The sequence below is a fragment of the Leiobunum rupestre genome, chromosome 5, assembly GCF_980474605.1.
Source record: "Leiobunum rupestre chromosome 5, qqLeiRupe1.1.hap1, whole genome shotgun sequence".
Lineage (NCBI taxonomy): Eukaryota > Metazoa > Arthropoda > Arachnida > Opiliones > Sclerosomatidae > Leiobunum > Leiobunum rupestre.
Window position 1 is genome coordinate 33545742 of NC_143388.1, and position 15787 is coordinate 33561528.

The 15787-nt window shown below is 35.2% G+C and overlaps 1 protein-coding gene across 1 annotated transcript in view; it reads right to left on the reverse strand.

Moving 5' to 3' along the window:
- The window catches only part of LOC149944216 (stAR-related lipid transfer protein 13-like), a 212771-nt gene that overhangs the window by 148070 nt on the left and 48914 nt on the right, over positions 1-15787 (reverse strand). Inside the window, exon 3 of the mRNA XM_090174329.1 lies at positions 14659-14793. Coding sequence (XP_090030455.1) covers positions 14659-14721 — 63 coding nt within the window. The 5' untranslated portion in view covers positions 14722-14793. The remainder of the gene's footprint in view (positions 1-14658; positions 14794-15787) is intronic.

Consider the following 15787-nt stretch of genomic DNA (forward strand, 5'->3'; position numbering starts at 1 on the left):
AGGGGAACGGCCAAGCTTTTCCAAATACGGCCTTATTTCTGTATCAAAAGACGACGTTCAATATACTAACACGTACCTTTTTTGTCTTAAAAAAATAGCTTTTGGCCCAAAAAGTTGAAACTAAAAATAACGCCGGGTGTTTGGGTTTGAATTTTCGCCGCCATCTTAGGGGCTGCCGCCAGCGCCCCTAACCCCGTATGAGCGATTTGCGAACTATCCTAACTTTTAAAATCGCGCAATTTAGGCTTATATGTCTTATAACTGGAACGCGCCGCGCGTGCAAAACAAATTTTTCGCGTCTTCAGCAGCGCGCGCTTTTACGTTGTTTTTCTGTCTCACCGACTTCTCACCAGGTGTCAATTTCCCGAAATTTCTTTATTTTATTAAAAATTAACGACTCAATATTTTTTGATGCGGTTTTCACCATAAATTTTAGTTTTTAATGGGCTAGAGGGCTATTTAACTGGTTAAAGCTTGACCGATCCCCTTTAAGAAAATCTTTAGATGATGACGCATATTTTCATAATTTAAATGGTTTCAATATAAATTTTCATTTTGTCTCAATGGAAAAGGTTAAGTCTAAATTTTTTAAAACACCTTACGAGGTTCAGATAAGAGAGCCATCTTTCGAGTATCAAAAGCAAAGAAACAAGTCGTCGTTAAAATAAGGCTTGCAAGGGCCTTAATAATAACGTAGGCAACGATTTTAGTGCGGTTCGTTTTAATATCATCCCCGTAGTGAAACGTACACTAAAAATAAATGCCAGCTTAGATAAACATGTTTTGATTGAAGGCAAAAATTAGGGCCACAGTCGTAAAGTTTATTACTTGTACGTTTCGCGGTTTCGCGTTGCCAGGCGTCGGTTGGGGGGATTGAGACATACCGCAATTTCACTATAATAATATTCATTAAACCAGTCTATTTACACTGTGCAAACGTCTAATTTTCGAAGCTTTTCGAGACATATGTTCTGTGATTGAAATTCTGGCGAAGAAATGGTTGACTGATTTAAATCAAGATTTATATCAAGTGCATTTTAAAAAAAAATCATTGATTTAAATCACACCTTGGATTAATAATAGTTGTTCCTACCTGGATATATCACTTGGAAAAAACCTGACAAGCAAATGGCTTTTGCGACAGCAGCGCCGCTTGGGCGAAGTTAACGGAGAATTTCCGAAACTCCCGTAACACGTAGCCGTCTACAAGCCAGAACCCGTAACAAACACTTAGCAAATGCACGCGGAGCGCTAGAGTGATATATTCAGGTAGGAACTACTATTATTTATCCAAGATCACACAAAGTATTTAAATGGAGGAATAAAAAACTGTAAAAAAAAATTTAAAATCTGAACAAACTAAAATATTAAATTTAATTAAGATTCCATTCAATTAAAAATTAGCTAACTGTTAAAGTAAAATATCCGTTAGTTATACAGGAAAAGAGCCAATTTTATTGGCAAATAAAAAGCTTATTCAATTTACAAAATATAAAAATTAAAAAAAAACATTACCGAAGATATTCAGATTCGAGACAAATAATTTTCGATCTTAGTAATATTTTGTCAATTTCAGTCTTATTCAGATTTCAGTCTTTTAAAAGATTTTCGAGGAAATTAAAATTAGAAACAAATCATTTCAGAGATTGAAAAAAAATTGTGAAATTTTGATAAATTTCGACCTTATTCAGATTCGAGAAAACTATTTTAGAGAATTTGCAGCATATCCAATTGCTCGGAATGACACTTTTAAAAGTGCTTTGGCGTTGCGTCTAATATCGAACCATTTTTAAAAACTTACTTTGAACTAGGAGCAACAAACACAGCAACCCACACAAGGAGAACGCCACCCGTCAAAAGTCGTCGATTTTCTTGTGTACAATTTTCATTGGTTAGACGCCGTCGGAAGGGGAAAATTCGGAAATTGTCTTCCCCCTTTCCGTAAAACGCTCAGCGTAAAGTTTCGTCCAATGGAATTTGTACACAACACTGCGTTAGCGTGTTTAAAGGTTAGCTGCGTTCTCCTTGTGTTTGTTGCTCCTAGCTTTAAAGACAGTGATTCAATGTCAAATTTTGATCCAACAAGAACTAAATCGCATCCAATTTAAATTATATTCTATTTTTATGAAATATTCGATACAAAGTTAAATTTAAAAAAATATATAATTGGATGAAATACAACACATTTGGGATTGCAATTTTTTATCAAAGTGGAATTTGCCCGTTCAAATTTGGATATAATTTATTGCTTTATTAAATTCAAACCACATAGTGACCGAACGTTAGAAGGTATTATAAATAATAGGCGATAGCATACATTGTTTCGGTCTTAGCTAACTTGTGAATATGTTAGTAGAAATTATGTTTAATTCAGAGAAAACGGCATGGTATTAGAAGATAAAACTTATTTTATACAAGACGTTTCGAGCCGAGGCTCTTCTTCAGTCGTTCGTTAGTTTTAACGACTGAAGAAGAGCCTCGGCTCGAAACGTCTTGTATAAAATAAGTTTTATCTTCTAATACCATGCCGTTTTCTCTGAATTAAACATAATTTCTACTAATATTCACCATGGTAAATAATAAGTTTAATATATGTGAATATGTTCCCGGAAATTCGTCATAGCACTGCCAACTTCTATAACGCGCTTCCCCGATCGAGGCTGGCCGTGGTCAAAATATAGGGGCTGCTTCACTAACAAGGAGAGTACCCGAGGTGTTTATTGCCGATTAAGTTCAAAGTCGGCCGTAATGTAGACCTATATGAGATATGAAATTTCCCAAAAGGAGACGTTGCACTACCCATTCGACTTGCAACCGAAAATGTTTTAAAATTTTAAAGATTTATTTAAATAATAAAGCTGAAATCGCTGTTCAACGATAAACTTTAAAGCAATTTTTAACCACGTGACTATTTTTAAAGAATTCTACCGTTTGATGGCGCTCAAATGTTTCCAGAAAGAAATTTTACCCAGTATACCTTGCAAGTTATGCTATCGCCTATTAAACATTCAACGACTACACACGCATTGATGAATTGCATCCATATTTATGCTGGATCAACGAATTTAATATTTGTACCACCAGATTTAAAATGAGCTAGGCGTTAGTTACGTTACAAGTCGGAGAACATGCTAGCAGACGATTTTTAGATTTAGTACCTACTCTCTTTAAGGCATAGTCAATTGAACGCATTGTAACCCGGTCACCTGAATTAAAGGCTTTAAAAGTCGCTTGATGACTTAGGCCTATAAGGTGGTGCCTTGGGTAACAGCCTAGTTTATTATCATATGTAACATAATTACTCATAAGTGTGCCTCTGTTTGACATCTCTGTATTAAAAATGTGATTGAGACCTTGTTTCACAGCCACCAAAGAACCTACGGACTAACGTCGCGTAAAACTGGTTTGAACTTCCTTCCCTCCCCGCCAGAACTATAGTTTTGATGACGATAAAACCGTCATCGACTGGGAAGAGACGTCAATTACGTCATATCCTCGCAACGAGGTCTCATTGAGAAAAAGTTATTTCTGGCACACTTATGATTAAATAAGTTACACATGTTATTTATATTCAAACGTACAAATGCTTCAAGAAGCGATTTGTCACGAGGGAACCCTTTTCTAGAGTCGCCAGAAATCACCCCAAAATTAATCACAAACCCACTAAACCTTGAAAACCAAACTAGACATAAACAACAAAAAGCCTTCCCTTAAAACAATGTCAGTTGGGAGAATAATGAGTTTAAATTTATGGGCATCTCCCATTAGGGAAAGGTATAACATTGGCTAATTGCTCCCGAAATAAACGTTACTCCCGATGTAAACAAGATTACCGCGGAAGATAAAGAACATACCCTCGAAAGAGACCAGAGGATTGGTCGGCTTCTTCCTCCAGATCCAAAAGTGTTCCGCAGGGAGCCGTTACGAATTCCCCTTTATAATCAATTCCCCCCAATAATTAGGTAAAAAGATATTTATACCCGGGACTGCGACGGATAAACGGAGCTTTCTGGTGCGGGCTTTATGGGAAACAGGCCGGAGGAACCTGGTCCGCAGCTGGTCCACGACAGATAGACTCGCTAGGCTTTGCAAATTGCTCGTGTAAGAGCAGCCCGGCCCTGGATTGAGGGAATATGCCTCTCTTGATCCCTCAATTCAGGGTTCAGCGCCCTCGTAGGGATACAGGGATGGATTGCTGAATTCTGTTCTCAACCCCCGGGGGGTGGAGAGACTAGCCATGATGGTGTATATTTTGTTTTTAGGGCCGAATGAGAGATTTCTAACAAAAAACAGACCATCACTATTTCACTGCGAAAAAAACCCCTTAGATTATACAGGGTTTTTGCGATAGTCAGGGACCACGTTATCTCATTATGTCAGTTAGACGTTCTGTGGATTTAATTTATTTTAATTTATTGATATTTCAGGGTCGATTTGTTTGAAAATTAAAACAGTAGCGGTGATAAAAGGTTGGTAATGTGGGTAATTTTCTTAAGTTATGGGCGACCCAAATCCTACGAAAAGGGGACCAAAAAAATTTTAATTAATGAAATCTTATAGGGTATAACTTTAAACAGGAAATGGAAATTGGAATGTTGAGAATGAGATCCCACATTTTGGGTAACCACTAGATTTGGTGACAGGGCAACTACAGAAAACCCTCCAAAATTTTATAGTAAAAATTCGAAATTTAGTCATTTTATAGGAAATTATAGGAGTAATTTTTAGGAAAATATAGGAAATTATAGGAGTAATTTTTAGGAAATTATAGGAGTAATTTTTAGGAAAATATAGGAAATTATAGGAGTAATTTTAAGGAAAATATAGGAAATTATAATAGTAATTTTTAGGAAAATATAGGAAATTATAGGAGTAATTTTTAGGAAAATATAGGAGTAATTTTTAGGAAAATATAGGAGTAATTTTTAGGAAAATATAGGAAATTATAGGAGTAATTTTTAGGAAAATATAGGAGTAATTTTTAGGAAAATATAGGAAATTATAAGAGTAATTTTTAGGAAAATATAAGAAATTAAAGGAGTAATTTTTAGGAAAATATAAGAAATTAAAGGAGTAATTTTTAGGAAAATATAGGAGTAATTTTTAGGAAATTATAGGAGTAATTTTAAGGAAAATATAGGAAATTATAGGAGTAATTTTTAGGAAAATATAGGAAATTATAGGAGTAATTTTTAGGAAAATATAGGAGTAATTTTTAGGAAAATATAGGAAATTATAAGAGTAATTTTTAGGAAAATATAAGAAATTAAAGGAGTAATTTTTAGGAAAATATAAGAAATTAAAGGAGTAATTTTTAGGAAAATATAGGAGTAATTTTTAGGAAATTATAGGAGTAATTTTAAGGAAAATATAGGAAATTATAGGAGTAATTTTTAGGAAAATATAGGAAATTATAGGAGTAATTTTTAGGAAAATATAGGAAATTATAGGAGTAATTTTTAAGAAAATATAGGAAATTATAGGAATAATTTTAATAAAGATAAAACAAATGCTTTGGATTAATAGCAATATTAAATGTAATATGAAAACATCGCAGACTTTGTGACTAGATATATGCATTAAAGTAATATTACATTTTCATTTTCAAAACACCAGCTAGCCGTAAAAGCCAATCAAAATAAGCGTTTTAGTAAAAGGCTGGCGGTTTTTGAGCGCCTTCTATCGAACTTTAAAACTTTATTGAAAGATAAGCGCGAAATACGAAAAAATACATCGAAAAACAGTAAAATATATGTAAATTGACATATTATAGTAAGTTATAGGAAGGCAATAGAAATATAGGAAAAACTATAAAATATAGGAAGTGTGGTAATGAAAAAGGACCTTAAATCCTTCTAAAGGACCCCCAAAAATTAAAATAGGAGACACTCGATACCCGGCCACCTGTTTAAATAATTAAAAGTCGCTAGATGACTTGGGCCTGAGGGGGTTCCCTTAGTATTAGCCTAGGTTATTATTATTATTATAGTAGTAGTAATTCAAATTACCCGGTATCACTGTTATAAGGGTTTGAGTATATTTGATCGATTCCCAAATGATCGAACGGGTCCCATTTGATCGAATTTCCATTTGATCGAATTGCATTTGATCGAATGGCATTTGATCGAACGAAATTTGATCGAAAGCTACTGTAGGGTAAAACTACTAGTTTTTGGGAGTAAATCGAAAAGGCAACGGTGCATACGCGCCTACGGCGCGCGTACATCAACCTAACCTAACCTGACCCTATTTATATATATCAAAAACAACGGGCCGTTATCGTCGATGTCATAAACAATTCCATCATATAGTGTATAAAGTAAAAATCTCTTCATTTTTGTTGCTTAATACAGTTAAAGCAATGAATTATTCCATCATTATTCCTTCTGCACTTCATATTGACATTCGGTAAAATAAAAACATACCAACTGGTACTATAAATACTTTGGAATTCGATCAAATAGTATTCGATCATTTGAAGGTTCGATCTTATGAAACAAATGACAAATGGGATTCGATCAAATGGAATTTCGATCAATTGCAACGTATAATGATCGACTGTCGATCACATATTTTTCGATCAAATGGACCAACACCGTTATACAGGTTAAAAAAGTAGCTTATTATTATTATTATTATTATTATTTTATTGACCTACAATAACGAAAGTGACAACACCTGTTTAAATAGTAAAGGTTACTCTTACCTATTTTTGCAGGGTTCGTACGAAAATTTATTATCTAAAATCCTTGACTTTTCCAGGTTATCCCTAAATAATTTTTTCCAATATTCCTGACCTTTTTGGTTATATTTTTGGACATTTTTTTATTATTTTAGGTCAAAAATTCTTTGTTAATGTGTGGTTTGGTTGACTAACTAAAATCCCTGACTTATCCCTGACTTTCTACGAAATTATTTAAATCCCTGACTTATCCCTGACTTTCTACGAAATTATTTAAATCCCTGACTTATCCCTGACTTTCTACGAAATTATTTAAATCCCTGACTTATCCCTGACCTTTTTCCTCCATTTTACAAATCCCTGACTTATCCAGGTTTTCCAGGATATCCAGGTTCTGTACGAACCCTGTTATATATTATTGAATTTCAATGCGAATTTTAGGATCTTGAGGCCATATTCAAACCTTAAAGCAACTTTGAGAGCTTAAAGCGCATCCCCTGTACAAGAAATTCTCCCTCCGAGCCAAAGGAACCCGTTTCTGATTACAGCGGCGCTTCTTAGCTGGATCCGAATTCTGGAGGGTCTCGCGGTGAAAGACACAAACCAAGAGTCGACGTCAAGAGTTGAAACAATCAAAACTCTTTTTCTACTAGAATGTAAGCTCTCAATAAAAAAAGGTTTTCCGATATTTCAATTGCTCGATATTGATTGAAATTCCGAGACTTCCAGGCGGAATTTAAACATAAGAACAGATTACTGTTGAAGTTCGATAGTCGTATCGGTGAAACAATCTCAGATCCTGTTCCCACGAACGAATATTTTTGTGAAATATTTTGGCCAACACAGTGAATGGATAAACTATTTTCACAACGTGTTGACGACACATCCTTATATTGAACAAAACTAATTGATAATATTAATAATAAGTGACCTTATTAATAAGTAAAAGTTGTTCTTTAAGAAATTAGGAGTAATTTGCTTAGTCAGTTAAAGAACGAAATTTCATTATCTCAGCAACTTTCCGTGAATCGTGTGATCAAACATTCAACATTAAATATTTTAATAAAAATAATACCATGAAGTATCCATCGATGTGAAAATTTTATTACTTTTAATTCAACGTGTGTCGCTAATTTGGTCAAATGTGGCCAATATTTCACTACAGGGATGGTCAGATTCTGAGTAGTCTTGTTTTATTCTTTGTAAAATATTATCAAGTAACATTTTTCAGTGTGAACTAAGCAATATTCATAATAAAATTTAATAAAAGACTAAATGTAATTAGTTGTTTTAACTTTAAACGCAATTTTCCTTAATTAGACACTATTTACCAGATTTCGATACTCCAATTCAGATTTTTAATATACGAATTTCTATTGAATTTAGATAGTACTATCAGTTTTTGAACAATTTACGTTTTCATTTCAAAAATACGTATCATTTATTTAATTATTGTGAAGTTGTTTTTTGTGAAAAGTGGTAAACCTAAAAATTGCCACGTAAACAACAAAAAAATCCCAAAACTTAGTCTCAACTTCGTGTCTTATGTCACTTACTAGGAAAGAAAGTCTTCCAGAATAGTTAAGAAACAGGAAGTGTAAGGAAAGAGTGCGCGTTTGTTTCGCCGGCAGATAACACCAATTCCCCTTATTAGACAAAGCTAGCTAGCACAGAGAATAAAATATGTGAAAATACAATTTTCTAAGTATTTTTCTCTATTTTCAAAATGCCTATATAAAGCATTATCATGGAAATGTACAAATTCTGTAACTAAATCGATGTTATAATAATAGACTAATGTTAAATAACGATGTAACTAATACTAATAAAGTCACTTATTTATTTTATGAAAGTATAGTTTAATTCAAATAAACTAAAACTATTAAACCATAACAATCGAAAGCGGATTAAATACATTTTTATTTCAATCGGGGCTAACTAGGCTAATACCCAAGGTACCACCCTAATCTATGACTATGTTGAGACCAGGGAGGCAATTTTGTAAAAAATCAAAAATGACAAAATAAATTATTATTTGTCAAAAATGACAGTGCGCGTATGCAGATGAGGCTGCTATCGAAATATCAAACTGTCGATAGTATTGGTCAAATTCAAAATTGTGGCAGTCTGTAATGCCGACGTTAGTGATTTTAATGAAACGCTTCGCCCTAAGGTCGATGGTGGCAATTTAAGCCTTGGACACCGAAAATAAACAGATATTTGTCGTCCACTTAGGCCACTGCCACTACTGAAAATTGAATTTACCCAATCAATAGTTTGATATTTCGATATCCGCCCCTTCTTCACACGCGCATTGCCATTTTTGAAGCATCGATATTTTTGGTCATTTTGGATTTTTACAGAATAGCCTACCCAAATGCGATTCTGCTTTCAACCCAACCCACCAGAGGTCGCCACTAGCACAACGATCCAGATCATTGAAGATACGAGCAAATTTAATTACTACCATTTACAGCTTAGCTACCAGGCAGACTTACTAACTAGCTTGTCCTGGCTGTACTTAAGCCACGGTCACACTAGTGCTTAAGACCCAGTTTAGGTCGGTTTGAATGCCAGTTTTGACACGTGCGAAATCGCTTCACCCCGGTTCGCTTACAGCCAAGGCTTAACGCCATTTCGAATTATGACCAGAATTTGAAAAGTACTAAAATGTATCCCAAAACAATTAGTTAATCGTGTTAACTATGCATACAGTAATATTATTTGACATTATTTAGAATTTGATTCCCTTTATTATTGAAAATACGAGCAATTTAACTTCCCGGGCCTTGTCGTTTTGAAAGCGATTCTAAGCGAACCGAGTTGGAAGAGTTGCTTCCCGAACCCACACGAAGCGATTTCTCACGCTAGTTTTGAAAACTAGTTATCTAAAACCAAGCGATTTTAGGGGTAAGCAGAGGCGTAGCTAGCATGGGTGACACCCGGGGTGGATATCATGGTGTGCTAGTTACTAGTCTCTAGTTTGTGTAAGTTTTTATTTTTCTCACGGTCGGGTGTCACCCCCAAAACACACCCAACCCCCCCTCACCTCTAGCTACGCCACTGGGGGTAAGTGTGAACCTGGCTTAAAGCACTGTAGCGAGAGTTAAACTTTGGCTTGTCGAAGTATTTTATAATTTATTTTAGAAGAATAATTTAATTGTCAAAATCCAACTTTTGAACTACCAAAAATGACCTCCCGAATGAAAATTTTGGGTGGTTCTGAATTTTAGAACTACCCAAATACGGCATAACTAGATGGGATCGAACCCGGCTCCTCTTGCTGCGAGACGAAAGTGCTAACCACTCCGCCACCCCACCATATTTTTCAAATGTAAGTTTTAAAAATGTAGTATTATAGGCTTCGTGCGTAGTTTAAATATTGGTCATAGTTATCGCCGCCTACCGACAGAGTTTTAAATTGAATATACGAAAGATGTCTGCTCGTTCAAAAATATATCTGCACAACAGCTAAAAGTTCAACCGAAAAACAGAAATTTAAAAGTCGTCTGCTATTTCTTCACATATTTAGTTGACGGATATTAAGGCAGATGGCGCTATACTTCCTAAGCTTGAAGTCTATTACCAATTTTAAATGGACTATTTTATCAATCAAAAAATATTTTGAAAAATCAGCGTGAAAGAATAACATTAGCAGTAAGGGCAAAAGTAAATGAACCGCAGTTATCAGGCCATGTTGGAGGCGTTTTCCTTATGAAGTTAAATTTTGCACGCTCCTAGGTCGAAAAAAACACGTTTTTATTTTTTTATACATAGAAATAGCTATACCCACAATTCCCAAGTGCAATTTATCCCGTCAAAAGGCGGGGATGGAAATTAGTTTTTATTTGACTCGTTTTTCTGATAATTTTCATACGGAAAACGCCCTCCGATTCTGAGCGCTATTTCGATAACTTCCGTTCATTTACTTCTGGTAAGGGGAAATGAATTTTTCTCTCCAAGAGATATACCGCTGATAAAGCTCATAAAGTATTTTATTTTGGCTATAGAATAAAGTAACTATTTTAAAAAACGTCCGACACAAAAGAGTATAATAAACGACCTTTCAAACTATAGACATTTGTCTGAAAAAGAAACCCAAATGGATTTAACCCGGCACGTGAACAGATAAAAAAAAGCTAAAATCTTGAAAGATATTCCGAGAATCGTGATTCCGGGAAACACTACCTCATCTTCCTTGCCGTTCTTCTTTTCATTTTATCAGACGTTTATAATATACTTCTTACGAGAGAAGCCTGAACTAGTGTGGTTCCGAGTAATACATTCGTACTTTTTGCAGTGAGAACCGTCCCTTGAGTAGGGCGAGCGGGGCAGTGGCCCAGGGCGCCAAAGTTTAAGGGGCGCAAAATCATAGATTTTCATTTAAATTGGATATTGAAAAATTAAAAATTTCTACCTAGGGTTCTGTGGGCGCCTTTTTTTTTTGGCCCAGGCGCCATTTGGGCTAGGTACGGCTCTGTTTGCAGTTCGTTGAAAGTTTTCTAAATAGTATATGGTCTAATTTCACCACCAAAGCAGCTTGTTTTCTCCGAATTCCTCTCGTATTGCCCTCTATTGAAAGCGACATTCGCGCGGTTTTCAAGGGCATTGTAATTGTTGACAGCAGTTACAATGGCGGATTCAATCTTTTGACATTTAAAAAAAGGAAGACAATTTGTTTCATAGATGGCGTACTATGCGGAAAATCGTCTCCTAGGGGACATAGTAAAAATCAAAAGGTATACATGCATATAACAATAGTTAAAGAAATGGATATTTCTATCGTAGTAAACATTTTAAACTTCTGATAATACGAACTCTGCAGAGAGATTAGCGGTCTACCCGACTGATACCGTGTCGGCGTGGTTCGGATAGTGGTGGGCCAGGGCCGAGGCTAATTATCATGTCCCGTCGCAAAAAGACAAAAGATATCGAGACGGGATCCCACCCGGACCGTAACAAATAATTCGATACGCGCGAAGCAAAGAGGTCACCAACCGGGGTCAAACCCTGCCAGATATTTTCGTTCTTTATCTTCCGTTTTCCCCGAGAAAGAAAAAGATTATCACAATACAGGGCCTTTGTCAGACGCAGATTCCTCCCGTGTTTTTCTACGTTTGGTTTTCAGCCCCAAAAGTCGCATTTGGGATGTCACCGAATGTGCTACATGTGGTGTATATAAAGATGTTGTTTTGCTTCGTTATTTCAATTCGAATTTACATTTCAGGGTGTTTCAAAAGGTTATGCAAAAATTTGAAGGAGTTGTAGGGGGTGAGTTGAGTTTGCAAGTTCTCTCCCCACTGGTTTAAGTGGTTTTCCGCCGAGCTCTTCGGTTTCCCCTTCCATAAAAACTTGTTAAGGTTAACGGTAATAGTGAGTGTAGGGAGCTGTTGGCTCGCGTGGAATGAAGGGCTGGCCACCACCCTCCTACGCGTTGTAACCCGGCCTACTGAATTAAACAATTGAACTTAAATATAAAATTAACTCTTAAAACATCATGTTCTCAAATCTAAACTAAAAAACTGGTTACTAAAAAATGGTCCTACTTATTAGATACATTTAATTTTTTTTCTCTTGTGTATTACGTACTGTTTAATTTTTTATTTTATTTGAATATTTGTTCGAAATTTTTTTGATTTCTTTTTGATTTTTGTTATTAATGTATAGAGAAGAATGTATTTATTTATACTCAGGGAGAATGAATATGTCGAGATTATTTTTAGCGTTTGTCCAATTCCACCCGTTGGGGCCCCCGGTATGCTCCTCCGCTTTAGTAAAATCAAATAATACTGCAATCTCCTTGGTTCTTAAAAATTACGTTTTACGACGCGATTAACGCTGCTGCGAGGACGCAAAAAATAAGACCACATATTCATTCTCCCTGAGTATAAATAAATACATTCTTGGTATAGATTACTCTTTTTATTGTTTAATCAGCACTAGTTATATCTAGTATTGTATACACTCCTTTTAATCTCATTACTGTTGTAATATCACACTGACAGCTAAAGGGCTTACAAGTCAATTTCTGACTTAGCCCAACCCACAATGTAAATCTGCCTAAATGGATATCAATACAAATTAATAATAATAATAAATGGCTTTAAAAGTCGCTTGATCACTTAGGCCTATGGTGGTGCCTTATGTATTAGCCTAGCTAATTATTATTATTATTATTATCATTCCGTATTCCTGTTTTTTCAAATTTCCCTACGATGAGTTTTTTAAAAGAGCGCCAGAGCCTACTAGCCCCTGGAAGTAGGCTGCAAAAAAGCGCAAAACCAAGCGGCAGGGAAACGCGAACATTAAGGTTTGGGTTCGTGTGATAGGTAAGAAAGGACTTTGTAAACCAATCGAGGTAACCAGCGTAAGAAAGTAAACTTAAACAGTATTTAAAGTATCTGCTGCTTGGTTTTGCGCTTTTTGAAGCCTACTATCGATTTAACATTGAGTCCCAATCGATCGAAAATACCCCAATTGTGCGGTTTACAGCCCAATTTTGCACGTTTATATTATTTTTATAGTACATCAAATTTAGTTTAGGGACGTGAGAGACTAACCTAACCTAACCTAAACTAACCTTACCGTTAGTACACCTGTAGCAATTTTGTTTAGGTATAACGTTTTTTGCGTACCCTGCTATATCTCGGGGCAGGAGTAAAAACAAAACAATAGGTCCCAATGAACCGAATCCGCTATATTTCGGAAACATATTGAATTCGATCGAATGGGAATATACCGAAAAGCAAGTTCTTTTGTGTATTTTAGAGACCTGGTGAGAGTCCTGAAATAGGTTTATATTTGGGTGCAATTTAATCATCTTGAATTAGTGCTTGGATTTCGATTAATTTTTATCCATGAATAAAATAAGCTCGGCGATATTTAAATAATATTTATTTAAATAACCAATAGTTGAATAAAAATTGTAAAATGTTTAAATAATCGAAAGTGAATAAGCCTATTATTTAAATAAAACAAACAATTATTCAAATAAATGCCACTTTTATTCAAATAAATGCTTGGTTGCGTAAAAAACATAATTAAATAAGTTAAAATTATATTCTTTTTACCAACGTTTTTTAAATAAATCGGAAAATTTGTGGATAATGAATATACAATTCCGAGCACTAATCTTGATGGTATTTATGCTACAATAAAAGGCGAGTTAAAGTATTTGTTAAATTAAATGTTATCATCCCTTTAAAGGCCTAGGTTTTTTTCTGCCTGTCCCCCTTTAAATTAGTGGAGCACAAATACCCTGGTGGTGGGCCAACCGCTGAACATGTTCGCCTAATTTAAAGGGGGACAGGCAGAAGAAAACCTAGGCCTTTAAGTAATTTATAAACGACTCTAAAGATAATTTAAGGAATTTTGATTTACTGAGATAGTAATAGCCAACAATATTAACGACTTAAACATTCCCTTAAAATTAAACGTAACCAATTGAGGACAAATTAGCGTGAAAAACATGGCACTTACTTACATTAATCACGGAAGATAAGAAACTCCAAACCAGACGAAAACTAAACTTGGGTCTACAAATACAAGAGTGAATCCGTAACATTTGGTGGCGAGCGAAACAATCTTTCCTCCGCACTCAGGCAGACTGAATTAGTAACGTAATACGACAAGTTGAGGTGCCTCTCTAAATTTAACCACAATCGCGAGCAACGTAAGGAACTCCTCAAAGTCGCAAAAATAAAAGTTTACCTTGGTAAACATCCCGAAATAATAAAAAAAATACTTTCCCAGCCTAAACTAATTTCATTGAATTAGACCTCCCGTGGTACGGCTTGACCCCAGATGACCTTCGTAACCACCCAGATAATTACTCGAGAACACACCTTGTCTAAATTCTCGTCTTAGTGGGTAATTCAATCGATTGAATTGGGCGTAGTCCGTACCCTCCCACTAAGCGCGTCTTCACTATCTGGTGAAGATACGGTTTTTGAACGGTGCAAAGAAAGGTGCCTTACCTGGGCCTGCTCCAGGTACATCTCCACCTCCCGATAGGGGTCGCCGCGGTAGGTGTCGGCCATTGATGGGTTCCCTTTTAAGTTACGCTGCTGCTGAACATGGCGGGAAGCGTCGACACTCCCCCTGACGGCTATCTGCGGAAATAAATAGGAAAATATAAATTAAAAACACCGAAATGCTAAATAAATCAAATTTCTTCACACCAGTCATACGCAAACACACCCCCATTAACTAAAATAACACGATTAATGGTGATACGCCCTACGGTAAAATGACACAAACTGTACTCTAACTTAACCTTCTATAAAAGCAACAGCTAACTACGGTTAAAAAATAACAATATTTTAAAGTTCGAGAAGATGGATGTTCGAAGTAATGAAAAATAAACCGAAGTAGAGGCTGTAAATTATTTGAAATTTGGGGTAATTGAAAACCTACCACACCCTACAGGGACATTCGTTATATCAACAGTACATTATATCTCTTACGACAGAAGTATTCATTGACTTCTTGGCACTTATTAGAAAGAATCACGGTTCCCAATTTTAACGCCTGACGTTGTAAACATTACACTTCCGTTTAGGCAAAAGTAAATAGGATGCAAAGTATGTGGTTGTTACATTTTAAAAGAGCACGAAAACACAGATCCATTAGAATTCCTGTGAACGGTCGGCTTTTTAATTATCAATTATTGTTCTTTGATTAGATTTAAATTAAATATAATATTTTAGCAATAGAAATAAGTAAATTTGCAAAAAAAAATATTAAAATATAATTGTGTAAACACTTTCAGGGTGACCAGGGAAAGGCTTTGAAAATTTTACAGGAAAAATAGGAATTTCAGAAGGGAATTATATGAAAATATAGGAAACTAAATAGGCTAATTATAGGAAAATATAGGACAATAAATAGGAAAAAGGTAATTATTGCATATCGGTATACTTTGACTCGAATCACCTAGAATATTGATAATTTTCTGTACACTGCTTTCTTGCATTATTGGATCACTTACCAGATTTACAAAGCTCGTACATTTTGTTCGAAAGTGGCAGTTTTAGAACTAGATGTTCAATGACACAAAAGACAGTGAAATTATAGGAAAATATAGGAAAATAGTTGAAAATAAAG